General features: G+C 37.9%; 2 protein-coding genes across 14 annotated transcripts in view; both read right to left on the reverse strand.

Moving 5' to 3' along the window:
- The window catches only part of Xxylt1 (xyloside xylosyltransferase 1), a 158,185-nt gene extending 152,997 nt beyond the window's left edge, over window positions 1-5,188 (reverse strand). Inside the window, exon 1 of the mRNA XM_047564144.1 lies at window positions 4,631-5,188. Within this exon, the coding sequence (XP_047420100.1) occupies window positions 4,631-5,134 (504 nt within the window). The 5' untranslated portion in view covers window positions 5,135-5,188. The remainder of the gene's footprint in view (window positions 1-4,630) is intronic.
- Window positions 5,189-9,012: 3,824 nt separating this feature from the next.
- Window positions 9,013-20,310, reverse strand: part of Acap2 (ArfGAP with coiled-coil, ankyrin repeat and PH domains 2) — a 127,293-nt gene continuing 115,995 nt past the window's right edge. For 11 of the 13 annotated variants that reach the window (XM_047563536.1, XM_047563535.1, XM_047563530.1 and 8 more), the window contains 2 exons: window positions 18,978-19,039; window positions 9,013-13,460 (listed from right to left, as the gene is read on the reverse strand). In XM_047563536.1, the coding sequence (XP_047419492.1) occupies window positions 13,360-13,460; window positions 18,978-19,039 (163 nt within the window). In that variant the 3' untranslated portion in view covers window positions 9,013-13,359. Of the gene's footprint in view, window positions 13,461-18,456; window positions 19,040-20,310 lie in introns of those variants that run through there. The other 2 variants (XM_047563537.1, XM_047563527.1) reach the window with 1 other exon arrangement.

Raw genomic sequence — 20,310 nt, forward strand, 5'->3', positions numbered from 1 at the left:
CTGCCCCTCCAGAAGTCTATTTCTTGCTTCCAAGTTAGGGACTGCTTGCTCGCTGTGTCTGTCACTTTAAACTCAGAAATAGAGATGGCGTTTACGGGTTTCCTAAAACCTGGTAGATGAAGGTCAGGAAGATCTCTGCCTTCATGAAGATTATATCCCACCAGGGAGAAGGCTGGCAGAAGTACAGGACACTTTCTCAAACGTGTGGAGACCACTCCCACCTGACCACTCCCGCCTCTACCTTGCAAGTCTCTGAAGAAACCCCCTTCCCCTGTAGATTCCCCCTTCCTTCTTCAGTCCCTGATGGAAAGTAATCTGTCAGTGGGCCTTCCCTGGACAACTCCCCACCCTCGACACCCACACACTCCTACCCCTTATCCTGCTTCACTGTCCTCCATGGACCTTATCACCACCCGACTCCATCTCCCACACCCGCTCCCAGGATCCCAGAATGCAAGCTCCGTGAGGCAGAGATCGTTCTGCTCCTGCTGACCACAGGCACCCAGAAGAGTGCCTGGCACAGGGTAATTACTCAGCAACACCTGCTGAACGAATGAATGAACAAATGAATGAGTGCTACAAAGAGGTGCACAGGGTGATGGGAAAGATGGGGGCTGGCACGAGGACTGCCTTATAAAAGGGGTTCAGAAGATGAACAGTTAATATCTGAGCTGATCAATCAGTGACAGTGCAGAAGAAATACCATAGATACTGCCATACCCCTGGGAGGATACCAATAGTGGCTGGGTGGGCCTCACGGGGCCCTATAAGGACCTTGGGAAAAAAGGATGAGATGACCATAGGGTCCTGTCAATGCCAGGTAGGGAAGGCTTTTTGAGGCTTGCTCACTGTGCTTATTTTCTAAGAAGTCAGCAAAGAAGCACAACATCATAAGACTGGACCCAAAACCAAAGCTACAGCAGCACTGAGCCACATCACACAGATGTGATGGTTAGAGTTCTGGTAGCCATCTTGGATCACAAAGACAAGGGACACTCCCTAGGGATGGTGAAAAGTGAGCTAGAAGGAGCCTAGGGCCCTGATAACTTTATGAGGCCCCTGTGCCAGCCAGGTATGCCTCCCACTAGACTTCATTTAGATGAGAAATAAGTTCAAGCTAGTGGAAGTCAGCATTATGTGGAATTTTCATGGTATATGCTATCAAATCTGATAAAAGGTTCATGAAGGAATAAGTCTTGATCTAAGCTCTACCACGTGAGATTCCACCTGACAGCCTGAGACAGATGACTCTGAAGCAGAGGGAACAAAGTTCCACAAAAAGACACAGACTTTCCTATAGGTCAGGGATGAAAGGCTGGATGAGTTCTAGGATGCTGGAATGATCTGAGTGGACAGGGAGCCAGGAGACTGGAGGCTCTGAATGAAAAAAGCAGCATCTTAGCAAGGTGAAAGTAACAGACCTCCCCAAAAAAGCCTGGATAAAAGAGAGTGGTCAGTCCAAGGGCATGGAATGCCTGCTACATGCCAGGGTCTGTGCTCCCTGGGGCAGGGTGCAGAGGTCAGGAGGACTGAGCTGGTTCTGTGAGGTCAACAGGAGACACCATGTATTCCCATGCCTGCCTGCACAGCTCCATCCACAGACTCACAGACCCCACCAGGAAATTCTGACCTTCAGGCTAGGGCAGGGCCCAGGTCTCTATTTTTTTATTTTTTATTATTATTATTTTTTTTTTTTTTTGTAGTTGTAGATGGACAGCATGCTTTTATTTGTTTCATTTTTATGTGGCGCTAAGGATCAAAGTCAGTGCCTCACACATGCTAGGCAAGCACGCTGCCTCTCAGCTATAGCCCCAGTCCCCTAAGTCTCTATTTTTAATAAGTGCCCCCATGTGATTTTAATGCAATTAGAAAATGGACTATAGGGCACAAGCAGCTCCTATTCTAGCATCTGGAATGTAGCAGGTTCAGGTATTTGTTAACAAATACTTGTAACCTGTTAGAAGATAACAAACTGATTTTGAAAAAGCTTTCACTAACAGTCAAAACAAGATTTTTCTGGGTATGTGAATTATTTTTAACTAATATTTAATTAACAAAATATAATCAAAGGTCATTAATAATGTTTTCTGGTCTATTTCTGCAACTTTATCAGTTCAAAGTGTTTTTGTGTCATTTGAAAATGGCCTGAGAAGGGACCTTTGGGTGTAGGTACAAATCTTATGCCAGCTCACCACAGCCCTGCTCTGCATCCTGCAGATATGGTAGAGACCCTGAGCCCACCCCAAGGAGAAGGAGCTCCCAGGTGCCTTTCTCTTCCCAAGGTATTCCAGCACACTTTAAGTCAATTCTCCCTCAGAGTAAATTGCTCTCTGGACCTTATTTTACCAAACAGAAGTGCTGAGGTGCTCCTAAAGGGGAAATGTGGCACAAAGAGAAAAACAGTGGCCTTGGGCACTGGCCCAACCCCATCGGGGTCAGTAACTCACCAGGTGACCTTGGCAAGTTTCTTTACGTTTTGTGCTAGAGGCTCTTAGAAGATCCCTTCCAGCTTTGACAGGGCTTGGTAAGAACTTTCACCTTCTTCCTAATCAATACCGAAATAATAATTCTCTCCATATAAAAGTCACTCATACATGTAAGACACCATGTTAAGTGCTGGGGACACAGCATTCAAGAGATGTCGGAGTCAATATCCATAAGGTGTTTATAGTCCAGCAAGGTACACAGAAAATTAATTTAATAATTACACAAATATCACTGTGATAAATGTTACCAAGGAAAAGTGCCAGAACCGTAAGAGTGTGTATTGGGGGCTCAGGAAAGGTTAACCAAGGAAAGAACACAGAAGCTTAGATCTGGAAGTCCAGTACCAGTGAATGACAAGGAGGAGGATACACCAGGCAAAATGAAAGGCATACGTGGAGTGATTCATGGGGTAGGAAGAAGCATTCCAAAGCTATGAATTAAAGTCTCAGATAAGTGAAGCAAGCCTTTTAAGAAGCACACATTTAAAGAAAAGATTATTTTATCACAAATAGAAGACAGATTCCCAAAATATGTATTCAAAAATAATGGGCACAACATGGTCACAGGACTGATAAACCCTTACATGCCCATTGCCATCTGATTAAAAGGCCCCCACCCTCACCATTCATGCCTCAACAGGGGAGGTGGCAGTTCCTTCAGGTCATTTGCAGCTGCCTCCAGGCCTTGAGTGAGGGCTGTGGCTGTCAGAACTGGGGCCCACAAGGACAGGGAGTCAGAGTAGGAAACATACTCCAAGGCAGGAGCCTGGACCTGGGTCTGGTCCCAATATTTCTGCCAGACATCATACATAGGAACAGATGATAAGAGGAAAGAAGAGGAAGACACACAATTCAGCTGGGGCACCTTGGATGACTCCAAAGAGGGTTTGGTATCTGAAGATGGTCAAGATTTGGAAAATGCACCCCAACAGTGGGACAGACACATGCAGAGGTATGAGGGCTGAAAAGTGCTGTGTGTGCAACAAGAGTCTGAGCTGGAACTCAGGATGAGGGGAGGGTAGAGAACTGGCAATGGTGTGGACAAGGCCCAGGTTGCTACCACTGACCAGCAGGTGAAAATGACAATTATGGTCTTCAGGGTGGTGTTTAGACCTGGTCAGATCCCAGATCTTCCCATTCGCTCCTTGACACTCTAGACAACAAAAAAGCCACTGCACACCCCCAAACCCTACAGGATCCTGGCAGCAGCTCCCCCACCAAGCTAGGCAGGAACAGGGGACACTACTCTTGCCTCATTGCCCTTCCCCCACCAACATCAGTCTCCATTCTTTAAGATCACCTACTATTCCTATCCAAAAATCAGACTTTGAAGCCCCTCTGTACAACTATTGGGTTAAAATAAGCCAAGCAAGTTGATGGAGGAAACACAGACTAGCGGCAACAACAATCCCAGAAGGGTTAAGTGAGTGAATAAAGAGGTGGGAGTGCGTGGAGGCAGGTTGGTAGGGCCTGGGGCAAGGCAGCTAACTGTGCTCTCCCCAGACCTCTCAGAGCTTTCTCTTACTCAAAAGGAGAAACCCACAACTTCTCTAAATGGTTTCAAAACCCTCGGGGACAGAGGAGAAAGAGACAGGGGGAGGACAAGAGCCGAGTGACACTTTCACCAGATCTGACTGAAATACCTTAAGCACTACTAAGAAGTGCAGTACAACTCCGACACTTTCAGAGGCCTCACCAAGACCCTGTCCGGCAGACTGTTCAGGTGACTTCTGGTGCCTTCAAAGGCCCAGTTCCATCCTCAGAAGTCAAAGAACCTAAAAAAAGAGGTGCAGACTCTGAAAGCACTACTGAACTCGTCAATGCGTGCAAATGGCGGCTTGCTGATTTTCCAGGGGATAGCAATGAAAGCGGGAAGAGCGAAGCCAGACCATCAGTTAAAACTGCCGCTCCACTTCTACATCAGTTGAACTCACTGGGTTCTAGGACACACCCCCAGACAAGGCCTCCAGCAGGATGTGAACACACATTTAGGGAAGGGCAGAGTTAGACTACCGGCGTCCCAAGTCGACTGCGCCAGGAAGCCCCCCACCCCGTCCCGACCGCTGTCCTCCGCTGGGAGTGCTCACTAACCGCAAATGGGCGTAGGCTACCCACCAGGAGCCCCCAGCTGTGGTGCCGCTCACCTTGCACTTGAAGCTGGCGGCAGGTGGCAGCAGCTCCCGCAGCAGGGCCTTGGCCACCTCGCGGCTGGCCTCCTCGCTCACGAAGTGCAGGTTAAGCACCTCGTGCGCCTCGAACTTGGCAAGACGTAGCAGCGAGCGCAGCGCGACGCGAGCCTTGGCCTGAAGTGCGGCATTGTGCTCGGCTTTGGTGAACATCATCAGCAGGTGGTAGTCCACCGGCCCGATCCCGCCGCCCTCCAGGTTCTTGGCCTTGGCGCCCGGGCCCGGTGCCACGGAGCCCCGCGCCACCTCTGGCGTGAGCGGCGAAGGCGCGGAGGGGACCCCAGCGCGGGCCTCCTTCAACCTCTTGGTGGCGCTGGAGAAGGTCTCCCGGCCCGAACCTAGGTAATAGAAGGCACAGACCGCAAGCGCCGCAGCCAGCAGCAACGCGCAGTAGTGAGAGCGGACAGCGCCTAGGCGCGCCATGGCCCGAGCGCATGGGGGACAGCCTCGGAGGAGGCCCATGAGCTAGGAGCCAGGGGCCCACCAGCCACCTAACCCCGGCGGCAGGAGGCGGCCATGGCGGGGCGGGGCCGCGCTACCCAGAGCCAGTGGCACGCGTTGAAGCGCGGGAGGCGGGGTCAGGGCGTGCCCAACGACCGCCGGGTCCTAGGTTCCGAGGGATCAAAGCGCAAGGGCCTGCTGGTGGTCCTCCTCTGGAATTGGGGGTGAGTCGGGCAGCGGGCTGAGGACCTAGGCGTCTGGAGAAAGCAGGCCAGTTGTACGGTCTGAGAACCAGCGCTCCAACCTGACCAACCCCAAAGGCTTGGTAGCGAAGGTGAGCCTCGAGGGAATTGCGCCCAACGCAGGACCATCGGTAATCATAAAGATACCCTGGACGCAAGACGAGGGAAACATTTATCTCGATACACATTTTCCCCCTAATATTTTGGAGATTTTATGCCCCACTCCCATACTCCCTTCACATCTTGGGTACTAGCTGGGGCTAGGGGATTTAATCTAACAGGCTCAGTAACAAACGAGGTGGAAATCTCACCCCACTTCGCACCTCTGGGACACACCAGAGGTCATCTAAGTGTGTGGCCAGCAGGGGGACCCTGCTGCCCAACACGTCGTGGTCTTTCAGAGAGCCCCTATTTTTAATAAGATTTTAACATTTTTAAAAGAACCTAAATGTCCCAGGCAGTTTTCCAAATTCTTAACTGAGGCATACTAAAGTAACTTGCCCTAGTCACACAGTTGAACACTGCCAATCAGATAGAAACTCATTAACTTCAATACTTGAAGAATTGATGATTTACCAAGAGTTCTAAAGTAAACACTACAGGTGCTTGGAAGGGGCGAGGAGAAAGTGCATGGGCAGATGTATACACAAATGTACCTCTGCCACTTTATTACCACGAGCTATTACTTGCAGAATAAAAGAGGGAGTCCATCTTTCTCAAAACTACATTTTAACTCTTGTCCTTTCTAATTGGCACAAGACTTCTGGAAAACATCAGACCTCTGAAACGGGTCTGGCAACAAGTTCAATACATACTACTCACCATGGACAGAGGGGATCACAACTCACAGCAGAATTACCACAGCTGAGTAGTCATTAGATCCTCCCGACTACATGAGATAGAGGGATTTACCAACAAGGAAACAGATTTAGAGAAGTACCCAACTCTAGTTGAACAGTAAGTAATGCAGGCGGGATCTCAGCACAAGTCTTACCGTTTCCAAAGTCCAAGCTTAACTTAAGCCAATTTCCTTGAAAACCAGTAATTCAGGCTCTGAGTTGTGTGTATTTCACAACCTTTTGCATATGACAGCAGTGAAGAGAACAAGCTCTGGAGTAGATGATTCAGGCTGGAACTCCAGCTCCACCACAAGTCGTCAGACTTTAGGTGAGTTACTGAATCACTCTGAACCACAGTAACACCCAAATATAAGGTGGGGCTAATATCTTATGCCTTATAGGGTTATGAAAGAGAGTAGAGAAAAAGCAGAACAGTGCCTAACATTTCGTATTGAATAAATTATGCTAGAGACACAAAACTCATTTTTTTAAAAGTCTATACATCGTCTACAATAGCCTGGCAACAATAGCTTTTCTGGGGTATTTATAAATACTAAACCCCAAATCTCTTAATAATTGAGTCTCTAAATTATAGGGAGAACTTATTCTGGAATTGTGCCTTTTAGTCCACCACCTACACCATCAATAAGTTTTAGGTGTAGGTAGGGAACCAAAAGGCACAATTCCATAATTTTACTGGTTTTTCCCTCTACCACTTATCCTAGAATTTATTCAACAAGCTTTATTTTTCAGACATTTATAACATCACCACTCCTGGTACAGTATTCAAAAGATTCGTGTACCTGCTACCTTACCAAGCATAGTAGCACCCAAGGATACAGCAGTGAAAAGACAAAAATCTCTGCCCTTAAACAGTTTATCTTCTAGCTAAAGAAAATAGGACAAATAAGAAAATGTATGTACTGTGTTAATATGGTAATATGTGCTGCTTTTTTAGCTTACACACTGGATATATCTGGGTATATCATAACATGGTAAGGTAGACAAAACTCTCCATGTATGTATGTCAAAATACACCCTACTGTCATGTGTATCTAAAAAGAACAAATTTAAAAAGATGCAAAAAAAAAGAATGAAAGAAAGCAAGCATAATATAGAGCCCTGCAATTCTAACTTTGATTTGGGCCAAGCTCTGATTTCTGACTAGAGAAGATTAGGCAAATGGCTTTTCCTGTTGTGTAATCTCCACATCTGTAGATCTAGGTACATTATCCAAGCTTGCTTCCACTTCAGACTTGATTTACAGGTCACTGACTACAGGAATGGTCTTGAAACTTCCCCACCCAGTGTCTGAGCTAGTAGGTACCATCCTCAAGGATTCCACAAGGGCTACCCACTATCTTAGTATCCTAGTCCAAGTTGCTGTTACAAGAAGGAAACACACCAAGAAAACAGGAGGTATCATCTACCTTTTTTATAACCACAGTATCCCCAGTACAGCTCAGTACTTTACACACTGAATGAGCTTCAAAATATACCCACCCTGGTTCACACCTGTAATCCCAGCAACTTGGAAGACTGAGGCAGGATTGCAAGTTTGAGGCCAGCCTCAGCAACTTATTGAGACCCAGTCTCAAAATACAAGATAAAAAGGACTGGGGATGTGGCTCAGTGGTAAAGTACCTCTGGGTTCAACCTCCAGTACAAAATGAAACAAGTTATGTGTATATATTATATATATGTAGTCAACAAATGTAATCAAATTATATAAACAAATACCCCTAATACACACACACACACACACACACACACACAAACAGATATACATCCACCCATCAAACCAGCATTTTCACTTCAAGGAATTCATCCTAAGGAAATAATTAAGAATGTACCAAATATTTAGCTACAAGAGCTAGGATTAGTATAGCAAAATTGGAATAAAATGATATCAATTAAATGGTTAAACTAAAATTATTTAAATTATTATTTAAATTATCATTTAAATGATATATTCAACAAGCTACATGTGGAAATTTAAAACAAAAAACAATTGAGAAAAGACCTATAAAGACTCCAGACATATTAGTCACCTGTGAAGTGTGGAATTTATATGTGTCCTATTTTCTACCCTGTTCAAATCAAGAGTTACTAGCCACATGGGAGGATACTCAGCTCTTAAAACATGGCACTATGACTGAGGAACTTAACTCTTCATTGTCTGATTTTAAATAATATAGTCACATTTGGCTAGTGGGTTCCATTTTGGACAGAACAGATAGATAACAGAATTATGGATGACTATCTTCATTACTTGTTAAATATTTTTCTGCAAATAAAAAATTTGTTTCCTTGATAAAGAAAAGGAAGGCTGCTTTAGTTTCATTTAAAACACTCACTATCAGTATGTTTTCTTCAGAGAACTCTTCTGAAAATGAAACTGAATAAAGGAAGTTACATGAAAAATTGCATGTGTCTGCTTTCAATTAATTTTTAAAAGGAAAGACAAAAGCAAAAATTCACTTCCAGTTCTGTTTTACCAGCTGCCCTTCTATCCCAATTCATACAAAAACAATTTTTTGTTTATTTACTAAAAGGATGGAGTGTGAAAGCATTGCCTAGATTAGGAAAGAAAACCCTTCTGTGGTTTTTAGTCAACAAATTAGGGAGCATAACCTCTCTGTGATCAGAAAGAAGAAAATACTTGGAAGATCAAAATGGATTTCTTCACTGAAATAAATGACAATATGGATCAATTTGAAAGGGTCAGAAAAGTATACAGTACCTTAAATATAACAGGTATGTCAAGAGTAGTGGTTCTCAAGAAAGTGGAAGTCTGAGCATTAAAAAACTATGCCAGAAGTGAGATTTTTATTGACTTATTATTGTAATTTTTCACCATACAAAGTACTTAATCAAGTATATTTACAATTCTTACATAATGTACATTATAGAATAACTAAAGAAAATGTACTTTGTTCCATTTACAATAACAAACTACAGCAAAACTACATTCATGAATTAGATATAAATCCTCTACATACTAATAAAAAGTAAATGGGAGTGTTGGTTATACATTCTTTAAAGTAAATCTTTTCACAGGTAACAAGAAATATTACATGTAATAAGTCTTTATGACTGGAATGATCCAAGAGTATCACAAAGCATGAGTAAACACATATAGAAAAGTAGCTCATCATTTCCAAAATTAATCTTTAGCCATTGTGTAAAATAAATGGTGCCAACAATCTTTATAATGTAGCAAGCTTTCCCTGTTTAAAATTAAAACCAAAAATAGGGATAGGGGATTTGAAGAAAAATAAGAAAATCTACAAAATGAGATAGTGAAAAGACCCACACCGAGAAAATGGTATTTAATCAAATATTGCTTTGTCCTCACATCATCCCATTTTAAGTGGATAAATTTAAATAAACAGAAAAACCATCTTTATATGTGACAATTCAAACTGAACCAAACCCCTTTTAGTGACCTTTCATTTGAAAGCATCAAGAAATTGATTAAGTGGTAAATTAAAATCATCTTTTATTAATGTTTATTATTACAAAAATGTGAAATATACCACAATTTGATATCTCTAAATCCCAATCTATTCCTTCAAATTTTGTATCAAGGTTCTCCAGACATTTGGAGCATTTGTTATTAAACACAAGGAAAGCTCGCAGGCATTATCAGATTTTGCTGCTTTACCATGATTTCAAATAATTTCATGATACAAGTAAAGTGCCTCTGACTTGTAGTCAGTCAGATGTGGGTTATGGTGTCAGCTCTGCCATCAACTAGCAAACAGAGTGACCACCTCTGTAAAACAAGAGGCAAACACTAGGATTAAAAAGCAGACAATGCTGAAGCTCTTAGTAGTTCCTACTGAGAGAATCAGGTGAGATAAAGCAATGTCCAGGTACATTACAAGTAAATAAAACACACACAAAGGGATGTTTTTATATTTTCAGCTTACTTTGCCCATTTTTTTATTTTTTCAGGAAACTTGAATCCAAAAAGGATAGTGACTACTAGTCCAGTGCTCTTTCCAAGATATCATGCAGTTCTTAAGTCATTCTGGACATCTGAATGCATAAAAATATATCATTTTCCAGCTCTTGTCCATGGTCAAAAGTGCCATCAAACAGGAGTTAATTTGACAATATGAGTGATCTGGAAATGTCTGATTATTCAAAATGGGTAGTAAATTTAGACTTAAACACAATTTGGCTTATTGTGACCATACTTAACACATGTAAAATTTAATTTTTAAAATGCTGCTAACATTATCAAAAACTGCAAAGGTCTAATTTCTTTTTAACAAAATGCATTTATGAAAAATTAAAGTTCAAGTAACAAATTAAGTCTGTTTGGAAATGTAAACACCAAAGTTCATTAAAATCTACAGCATTAGACACACTGTAATATAGTAAATCCCAGGAAATTTCTGAATTTCTAAGGAGTGTACAAAAAATTAGTTTTTAAAACCTTAGAAACCTGACACGTGTAAAATGAAGCATTGTGAATAAGTGCTCGATAACCTTTAGTCTAGTTCTAAAATTAAACCGTACTTTATGAACTCTTTGCAATGGTGCTATTCTTAATTTGCTGTTAATCCCATTTTTATGTTAATGAGCTAATGATAATAAGCTAACAGGATAATCATAAAGAATCAGGAACTAATACCAGCACATTGGTTATGAAAAGACCAAAAAGCCCAAGAGTATTAACATTGTTTATACTATAATTTCTCATAATACACTGAATAGTTCACAGCATAACACAATTCAGATTTGTTATACATTATATAAAAGCTAATGGTAGATACAGCAAATATTACCTAAGAGCCAACCTAATTTGAAACTATTAATTTAAAGCCTTGCTGTTTACTCCATTACTTCTGCCAAATTTTGTCCAGATGGAGCCCTCAAAAAAACCAAGCCACAGAAATGTACTTTTGTGTTGCCAGACTCCCTGCAAATATCAAAGATTTAGCTTTCTCTGAAGATATTCAAAACCATGAACATCTTTAGCACACTTCAAATGCATCTAACCATTAGATGTAAGTAGAAACTAATTAGTGCCACAATAACAACTCGTGACTCCAGCCAAAGGAGGTAATGGGTCACAAGGAATTGCCCCCACAGCCACAGAGGTTCCAGAGGTGATCTCAAGCACCAGTGGCTGGAGACAAAGGGAACCAGCACAGAGTGTCCTCAGCCAAAAGTCAGGAGCTTAAGGAATGAAGTCTAGAATTAGAAGAGCAGACTCTGAAAAGGAAAAGTGAGGCTTTCTTTTCTCTTATCCATCTTCCTTTCTGTTTATTTTAACACATATCTCTTCCTTGAGCTTTTAGGACAATTAATTTCAAAGGTTGCTCTAATAAAATGTTACGAATCAGACTTTTGCCTTTAGATAAAATACTTATAAAACCAGATGATGTGGGACTCTGAGGTTAAATGAAAGATAATGTTTCTGCTATGCTGTAATTAAAACACAATGCTTTGGGAATTAGCATTTCTCAAAAGTCATTCAAAAATATATTTTTATCTTTATTTAATATATAGTGGCTATTACTAATGCTTGCAATTTGGAAAAATTATGGAATCTTTTCTGTATGTGAATTTTTTCAATATAATTCCTGCCTAGATAGATTCTGATATGATGTTTAATCAATTTATAAGACTCTTATTAATGGAAAAAGTAAAAAAAGTTATCTACCTGATTAAATTTAATTTCTCTTTTATAAGTTTAAAAACCTCTTATTTAGAAACTGAGTATCAATAATATTACTTATGTATAATTTCTCAAGAATTAAACTTAATTGTTGAAATGTTGGAATGGAATCATAAGGTAAATTATACTATACTGTTGATAAGACCCGTTAATCAAAGATGGAATCGAACAAATTTGTAGCTTATGAATGGTAAGTATATTCACAAAGATCTGGCACTCAAGGATCTATGATTTATGTGATCAAACTCTCGAACTATTTACATGATATAATTTAAAGGAATGTATACTGTACATACAGTACACAGGATGTAGGAAAAATTTTTTTTAATTTACTACTGTATATTTTAATATAAACTGAAGAAAAATGGAATTTTTTCTCCTTTATACAAAGAAATTTTTCTTTCACCAAAAACAATAGCAAAAATCTATCTTAAAAAGGACAAATTTCTACTATAAAAAAGTCCTATATCATTTTATAAATCAACTTTTCCTTTGAAAGTTATCTTTTGATGAAAGCATAATTTTGCAACATTCAAGCAAACTTTTTAATATTTTTAAGTTGATGATGGGCCTTTATTTTACTTGTTTATTTATATGCAGTGCTGAGAATCAAACCCAGTGCCTCACACATGCTAGGCAAGTGCTCTACCACTGAGCTACAACGCCAATCCTCCAATAACTTTTGAAACAGTTCTATTACATTGATAGATCTGTCAAGGTTTTAGGACATCACCCAATAATAAAGAATTATAACTTCTTTTGGGGGGGGTTGAAAAAAATATTAAAAGTGTCTTTGATTCAGAAGATGGAATAAATCTAAATGACTTAACTATGGTCTACTTGTATAGACATTACATGGATGGTAAAGTACTGGACAATATCCCATCACCTAAAAAGCATGACTGCATTTAAGGAGCCTATACTCTAGTTCTGATAATTAAACCATATGTTGTGTGTATGGTAACTAGACTACCAAAAAACCTACCAACACATACACCTAATTCAACCACCAAAAATCATCAGGGAAGCTAAAGAAAAGACATATTCTTGAGGCAGGCAGGATAATTGGCTCCCACTTGACACAAACATGCTTGACTGAATGATTCTGGACATGATGCATGGAAAAAGATACCGCCCATTGGCAAAAAAATAAAATAAAAAAGATTTTTTTCTAACATCTTAGCATCTTATAACCTAGAGATGGCCTAAACCTAGATTAAACTTTTATCTATAAAAAACAGCCCTTTCAATAGGCTTTATTTTTTAATAAAAGAGGTCCTAAAGTGGAATCCTCTCCCAACTATGAGAGATCTGTGTTTTAATTTATAAAAATAAGAATGAATGGGTAATTTTTTCCAAACCATTCAGTATCTACCAAAATTAAGTAGAATTAAAGCAGTAAAAAGTTGTGAGTTTTTAGCTGTACACATTAGTTGTCAGATTTTATATTTTTCCCCTTATTAAAAAAATTCAGAATTTCTGTGACTCTTGCTGGAAACGATTGAGTTTCTCTGGATTATTGGATGCCATTTGTGAAAAATCACGAAAAATGTCCTGGTAAGTTTCATCACCTGCATGAAAGTAAAATAAGAACATTTTTAAAATTTACACGAGTATTAATAAAACAACATTTATTTTTATGACTAATAACTAAAATTCATTAAAAAATTGTTCAGATGAGCATTTTTGGGGGGAAGAAAAAAGGCCAACTAAAATAATAATGCCAGAAAAGTATATGATGAAAGAAAAAAAAACTATACCTGAAACAAGCACCTCAGATGCAGCCACAGAGGAAAGCTCAAAGTCAGAAAAGAGCATAGATGCAAGTGTTTTAAAGCAATGTAAAGAAACACATTTATTAACACATGAGAAATAAAGATCATTCTAAATGAAGTAATAGATATTCCTTTGATAAAGGCCAAAAGAAATGACCAAAACCAAATACTAATGTTTCTGATGGATGCAAGTTATTAACAAGATAAACTGATAATTGAGTTGGGGAAAAGCTTCCTATTAATATTATCTTTAAATTAGAATAAATTTAAAGTAAAATTACATGTAATTCTTCACTCATACTTCAATGCTTAAACTAATATATCTAATCCACTACTTACTAAGCTTATAATAAGCCTAGAAAAGGACTATAAAATCAGAGTTTCACACTGTCTGAAACTTTTTGTTCACTGTAGGTCATATGAGCAAGAATGCTATGACAAAATGGGAATAAATACCAAAGACATCTATTAAATTAGAGAAATGAATATATGACTATTCAAATATCCTTGTAGAGATGTAAATTCTAGATGTTGATGTTATAGCAGGAACTATATACACACAAATTAATCCCTCGGATGAAGGAATGGTGTTTTCAAGATAAAACATTCATTAGGAATGCTTCTTGCAAAACATTAGCCTTAGACAAGCACGTCGCATAACTCTGTTCCAGGATTTTGAGCATAAAATACTGTTTTAGATTACTACTTTTGCAACAGGGTTTTATAATCATTCCCATAAGATAACTTGCATCCATCTTATAACAAACACATTGCTATAATTGTTAATAGTGCCGTTAGGTTTTGTCAATTTTAAAAAGCAAGATTGTTGAAGCAATAGATGTCACACCAAAAGCTAGAGAATTAGAAAAATGTTGGGGAAGAGGGATAAAAAGCTAGTAAAAAGACCTAATGACATAACCCAGAGTTTTCAATAAAAAGATTTTAATACTTTTAATATTTAGTTCCTTTAAATATTTAGTCTGTGTAAAAAGCAATTTATTAAAATGCATATATAGTTTTCATTTAGCCCTGGAAATTTAATCATAATCTGGAACGATCAGTTAAACCTAATCAATCTACTTTAAAAATAAAAGGGGGTGGGGACAAGATAATTGCAGTGGGTTGGCTGAGACTAACACGGAACCCATGTTATTGTTAATAAAAACTAAAGGTCAATATATTGGAATTGGCAAGACAATCCAATTATAAACCTGACTGCTTAAATTACTTCCACATTAAAAGACAAACTATAATCTATTCCCATTTTTAACCATTCTAAAAGATATAAAATAAACAGAAGAGAGCAACTTTGAAGAGCAATTAACAAATCATACAAAATACTTTAAAATTTTTCCTATTTTTAGATGTTGAATTAAAATATGTAAAATATTTATTGTAAACATTATAAATATTTTAAAATACTGTTTAAACTAGATAGTCTAGAATTTTACTTTCCAAGAAAGTGTAAAGTGCAGATTATAATACAAAAATACCACACTGATTTTACCATTCAACACCAGAAGTAACTTAAAAGGCACACATTATACATTCAAGAAATAGGAAAAAGATCTAGCAGATGCTAATGCCAAATAGTTTACAGATAGCACCAGATGAGCATTCTTAAGTATTACGACAGTACAATGGCAATATATGGCTTCTACAATTAGCAATGCATATTTTGTATAACAAGCTGTGAGTTTTTTTATGGTTTTCTAGTTTTTGTTTTTAAATCATCTAGTACCTATTACACAAGTACATTTTAGTAGAACCATTGTACCATGCAAAACAAATTATAAGACCTTTCATTCACTGCATTAAATGCTTCCTTGAAGGAAAATGTTGGTGCTATAATAATCATTGGTTTCACTGACTGAGTACGTTTAAAAAGAGTTAATAAAATACAAAAGAAGTTTCCATTTCACACACAAACTTTTTGCTAACATTTAGCTTCTAACAAAACAATTAATGCACTGTTAATATACTATCTTTCTTAGACCTCAAAATATGTTGTCAAAAGAAAATGTTACAAGAACAAGTGACTAGGATATTTAATATAGCTAAACAAATTGAACTTCATTGTGATTATTCAAAGTTTAAATATAATTCCAAACACTTGGAATTTTCCCCAAGGCAAATATAATTTGTCTACACTAGAACACATAAACAAAAACCAGAATATCCTGCCCTGGAATGTTCCCAGAAGTACATTTAAAAATTTATTATAGATGATAAACAACTGATCACCCAATATTTGTAATGCTAATCTAAGAATATTCTTCAAACTGCTTAACCACATTTTTTTTTTCCTTTCAGAGAGTTAGCTTTTCTTTGTCTGGACAGGTCTGAGTTTTTCAAATGTAGACTCATGTGTTTCTACTGATAGTTTAAAGTCATTTTTAATTTTTGGTATTCAAAATATCCATCACAACAGCAGTTATGATTATTCAAGACATCAGGACTTTCTCATAACATGAACTCCCTCAAAAAGACAGCAGCATGTGTGAGACTCACCCCCAGGTGACAGTATGCATGATCCTGCCTTTTCTGGGCTAGTAACAGTTTCCTTCTGCAACTGACTTGATCAGTTCCCACACTCTGCTGGCTACTCACAAAACCAACAGTTGTTCCCTAAAGCAGTGATTCTCAACTGGTTGAGAACTTGCCAACAATCAAAAGGAGTCACAGAGTCAGAAACTGGGAACCACCAAACTGATTTCTGACAATGGAGAGCTGGGTATGCGATTTCCCTCACCTCCGAAGAGTTCTGGGACTGCTAAAGAACACATCTTCAGTGACTGTGTGCTCTTAACAGTGCCCTGCAAGAGTAGGGAGTCCCAGTCTCAAGGTTATAGATAAAAAGTTCACAAATGAGGTTTCTTAGAAATAGGTCCATGATTGCCAAACACTGTATCCAGTCTTGTAAATGGTAGAGCTCATCAATATCAAGATTGAAAATTCCTGTACCTATAAACTACATAGAGTTCTGAGGTTTTCTATTACTAAGACAATTTAAAAAAAAAAAAAAAAGGATTCCAGTAAAGCAATTAACCAGAATCTCTTAGAAAAAAATTTATAATGATAAGCAGAAGAAAACCAAAGAACTACTGCTGGAGTCAAACATCTCTCTCTCCAAACTCATAAAGGAAAAGTTACCAGAGAGCAATTGCTGTGCCATTTCACCACGTCACCTATATAAGCATAAATTTTTTTCTGCTTTAAATAATAGGTCTTGCAAATGTGTTAAGAATCTTAGTATTTTCAAGATGATCCACAATCCAAAAAAGTCTAATTTTATTCTGATTCATACACTAGTTCCAGAATCCTGATCTATTTTTTTAACTTTTAAAATTTGGGAATGATAGAAAAGCTTATTTTAAAATGAGGCCTTTTTCAAATTTTCATTAAAATAAACTGAAAAATAAATTTTCTACTGATGAATGGAAGTTCACATACTTATATATAAATTTATACATAAGTGACAGTGAAAGAGACATTAGAATGCTCCTAAATGATGGCAATAGCCACCCAAGCAATTTGGGCAGAACTAGAAGTCGTAGTAAGAGGTTCTGTCTTTCCAAGTTTCCAACTCCAGAGAAGTCATTCACTGACCTTCTGACTAATCAGTTGGGAAAACTTCATCAGCAAACACCATAAGGAAAGAGCCACTGACCAAACATTTAAATTTAAAATCTCAGGGAAAAAAATTGTTTAACTCAAAATCTTGAAGTTCACTATTATCTCACAAATGTCAGATCATATCCTTTGATCAATTTTTATTTTAAAGTGCTTAAACACAAAGGCCTCAAAAATGGCCTATTAATACTATCACTTAAGTATATCTGTTACAAAATTATAACTTATTTAAAATTCAACATTCAAGTTTAAAACAAATGGGTGAAATCCAGAATTAACACTAGAGCTTCACCCAAATCAGCACTCTTACATCTCGGAATATCATAAGTAAGTAGTACATATGATCCATAGGATTAGAGTGGGACGCCCTAGATTACAAGTATCTAGCTGAAATGCCTCAATTCTCAAAGTCCTTACTAGTTCCACATTAAATCAGGTCAAAAATAAGCAATAAACAACAGTCCTCTGAGAAAAGAATAACCCACTGATACATTATACATGAATCTAGTTAAAATAAAGCAAATGGCTGAAGCCAGTACAGAAATCTCAAAACACTTAAACAGGAAGAGGAAATGATATTACCAGGTCACTGCTAAAATGGAGTTACCAATATTCATTTTTTAAAAATCAAAAATATACTAATTATAACCTGAACATTCTAAAGTATTTTAGTCATAAATTCCTGAAATGTTTTACTAATATGTATATGAATTTAAAAGATTAATAATTCACATACTCAAAATCACAAAACTAAAAATTCAATAAATATTCTTTGTGAAGAATCAGCATGTGTTCATAAAAGAGGAATATGATCAGCAATACTTCCTCTTTTCCGTGACATCTCAACTTAGGTGAAAATTACTCAGAACAAAACTTTAGGTGATCATGAGTTGAGATTTCTCTAATAGGAACAAGTCTACTTTGCCAATGGGTTCACAAAATGCTGTTCTAAAAACTTCCACTTATCCAACAGATATTGTACAGTTGCTTGGGGCAAAGTTAAAGATAAAAATGAGACCTTGTTTTTCAACATTTTAAATAACTCCACTCCCATTATGGACTTTTAAACCTACTGGTACATTGTTACTTTAAATCTTCAACTCATTTTTAGATTGGAATATAAAACTTGTTCATAAACTTTTTCTTGGTATTTTCCATACTGATTTTTTTAATATGCAGAATGCATGGTAATTTGTTTGGTGGTTTTTTTTTGTTTGTTTTTTTTTTTTTTTCCTGAACACAATGTATAGAAATTCCCTGAATAACAAAAAGAAAGTAACTTTGTTATATTCACTTGACAGCTAAAAAGAATTACAAAAAGAAAACAACTATTTTGCTGCTGTAAGTATATGGAGTATTTTCATCATTCCACTGGGGTCACTGGAATGTATGTGGAAGACATCTGTACAGCAGATGAAGAAGTCAGCAGCCAAAATGAAACACAGCAAATGTGCACTGTAAAAGGAATAGCTGTGGATTCTCAAGGGTTGAGATCAGCCTCCCAAGAATTCAGAAGGTACAGAATATAGCTAACAACTCACAATTTATAAGTAGGTTATAAAACTCTATAGTATCACATTAGCTGGCTAAAGAACTATGAATCTTCCAATTGTAAACTGATAAATTCCTGAATGCATTTCTTATACTGCATTTCAGTATGGTTATTAGTAGAATATTGACCTGGCTGTCCATAAAGTCCTTCTGATTCCCGCATTTCTTCATTCATTCTTGCTAAACGTAACCTAAAATTTAAAAAAAATATATTTTAGATGAAGTTATGTGATTTAAACGTTCATAAACAAATTAACTATATAAGCAGGTGATACTTGTGCTGATGTGATTTTGTTCCCCTTTACCAATATTTGCCATTAAAACAAATTGGCTTTTTAGTTTTTCAGATCCAGTGATTTCAGATAAAAAATAATTATCACCTCCATACAGTCTCATGAAAAAAGACAATAAAAGATTTTTGAGTACTTCAGCTCTATTTAAGCAGGATCCCTGCATCTCCAGGCTGCAGAGAATTCCTGGCTTCTCCAGCAACCTATCAAATTATAGCTGCCAATTGTTGAAATCTTTCTTTTATAGTATGTAAGCAATGGCCTGTCTTAAGTTTACTCTGAAGTGAGATAGTTTACAATGTATAAACAGCACAAGTTTCCTCTAAATATTGGGAATATATTTTGACATCCAAAAACTGTAATAAATGACTATGGGTTATCAAAATTTTCCCGAGGTTACGATACTGGCTTTACATTCTTTGGGCGTTATTCTTCCAGACAACAGAAGACATATAGCACTGGATGAAGAGGACAAGTATCCCCGCCCCCCATCTTTTTTTTAAACTAAATTTAAACATCATTTTAAAATAGGAAAATTTTCTCTTGGGTACCCCTCTCTTCCTTTGTACTCCTAGCCAGGCCTTCTGGGTCACCAAGTAGCTACTGCCTTCCCAGACCTCTATCACTCTGGGAGTTGCAGCATCTGAAGTGGGCTTTGCCTGTCTTCAAAGTTCCACAATTCCCTTCATCTCCTCTCAATTACATGATCGCTCCACAAGTCTTCCTTTAGTATGTGGATTTTTAGAGAGGACACTAATTTTTTTAAAATTCTTAAATATAACAAGTCTTAACACAAGTAACATAAGAAAATTCAGGCAAATTGGGAACAGATGTTTTTGAGGGAGGCCACTGCTATATAGGAATTGCCTGGGAAGCTGCATCCAGAGCAAGTTTCTCCATACTGTTCCAATTCTTTCTTTTTATTAACTATTTTTTTCTCCTACACTAAATAAAGAATGGTGTAATAGGCCTCAATTTTCCTATGGTACTTTCCACAACAGCAAAAACTCCTACAGTGGGGAAAGTGTCCTTTGCTGTTTTGTTTTCTAATTTGGCAGGAGTTGGGGGGGTGACACAAGACAAGCCAGGAATCCCCAGTGGAAGCTCAGGAACGCAAGGCAGTCATGGGAGTGTTTGTGACCAAGTGTCAGTAGTGTGAAAGTACCTGCTTC

This window comes from Sciurus carolinensis, chromosome 9 (assembly GCF_902686445.1).
Source record: "Sciurus carolinensis chromosome 9, mSciCar1.2, whole genome shotgun sequence".
Lineage (NCBI taxonomy): Eukaryota > Metazoa > Chordata > Mammalia > Rodentia > Sciuridae > Sciurus > Sciurus carolinensis.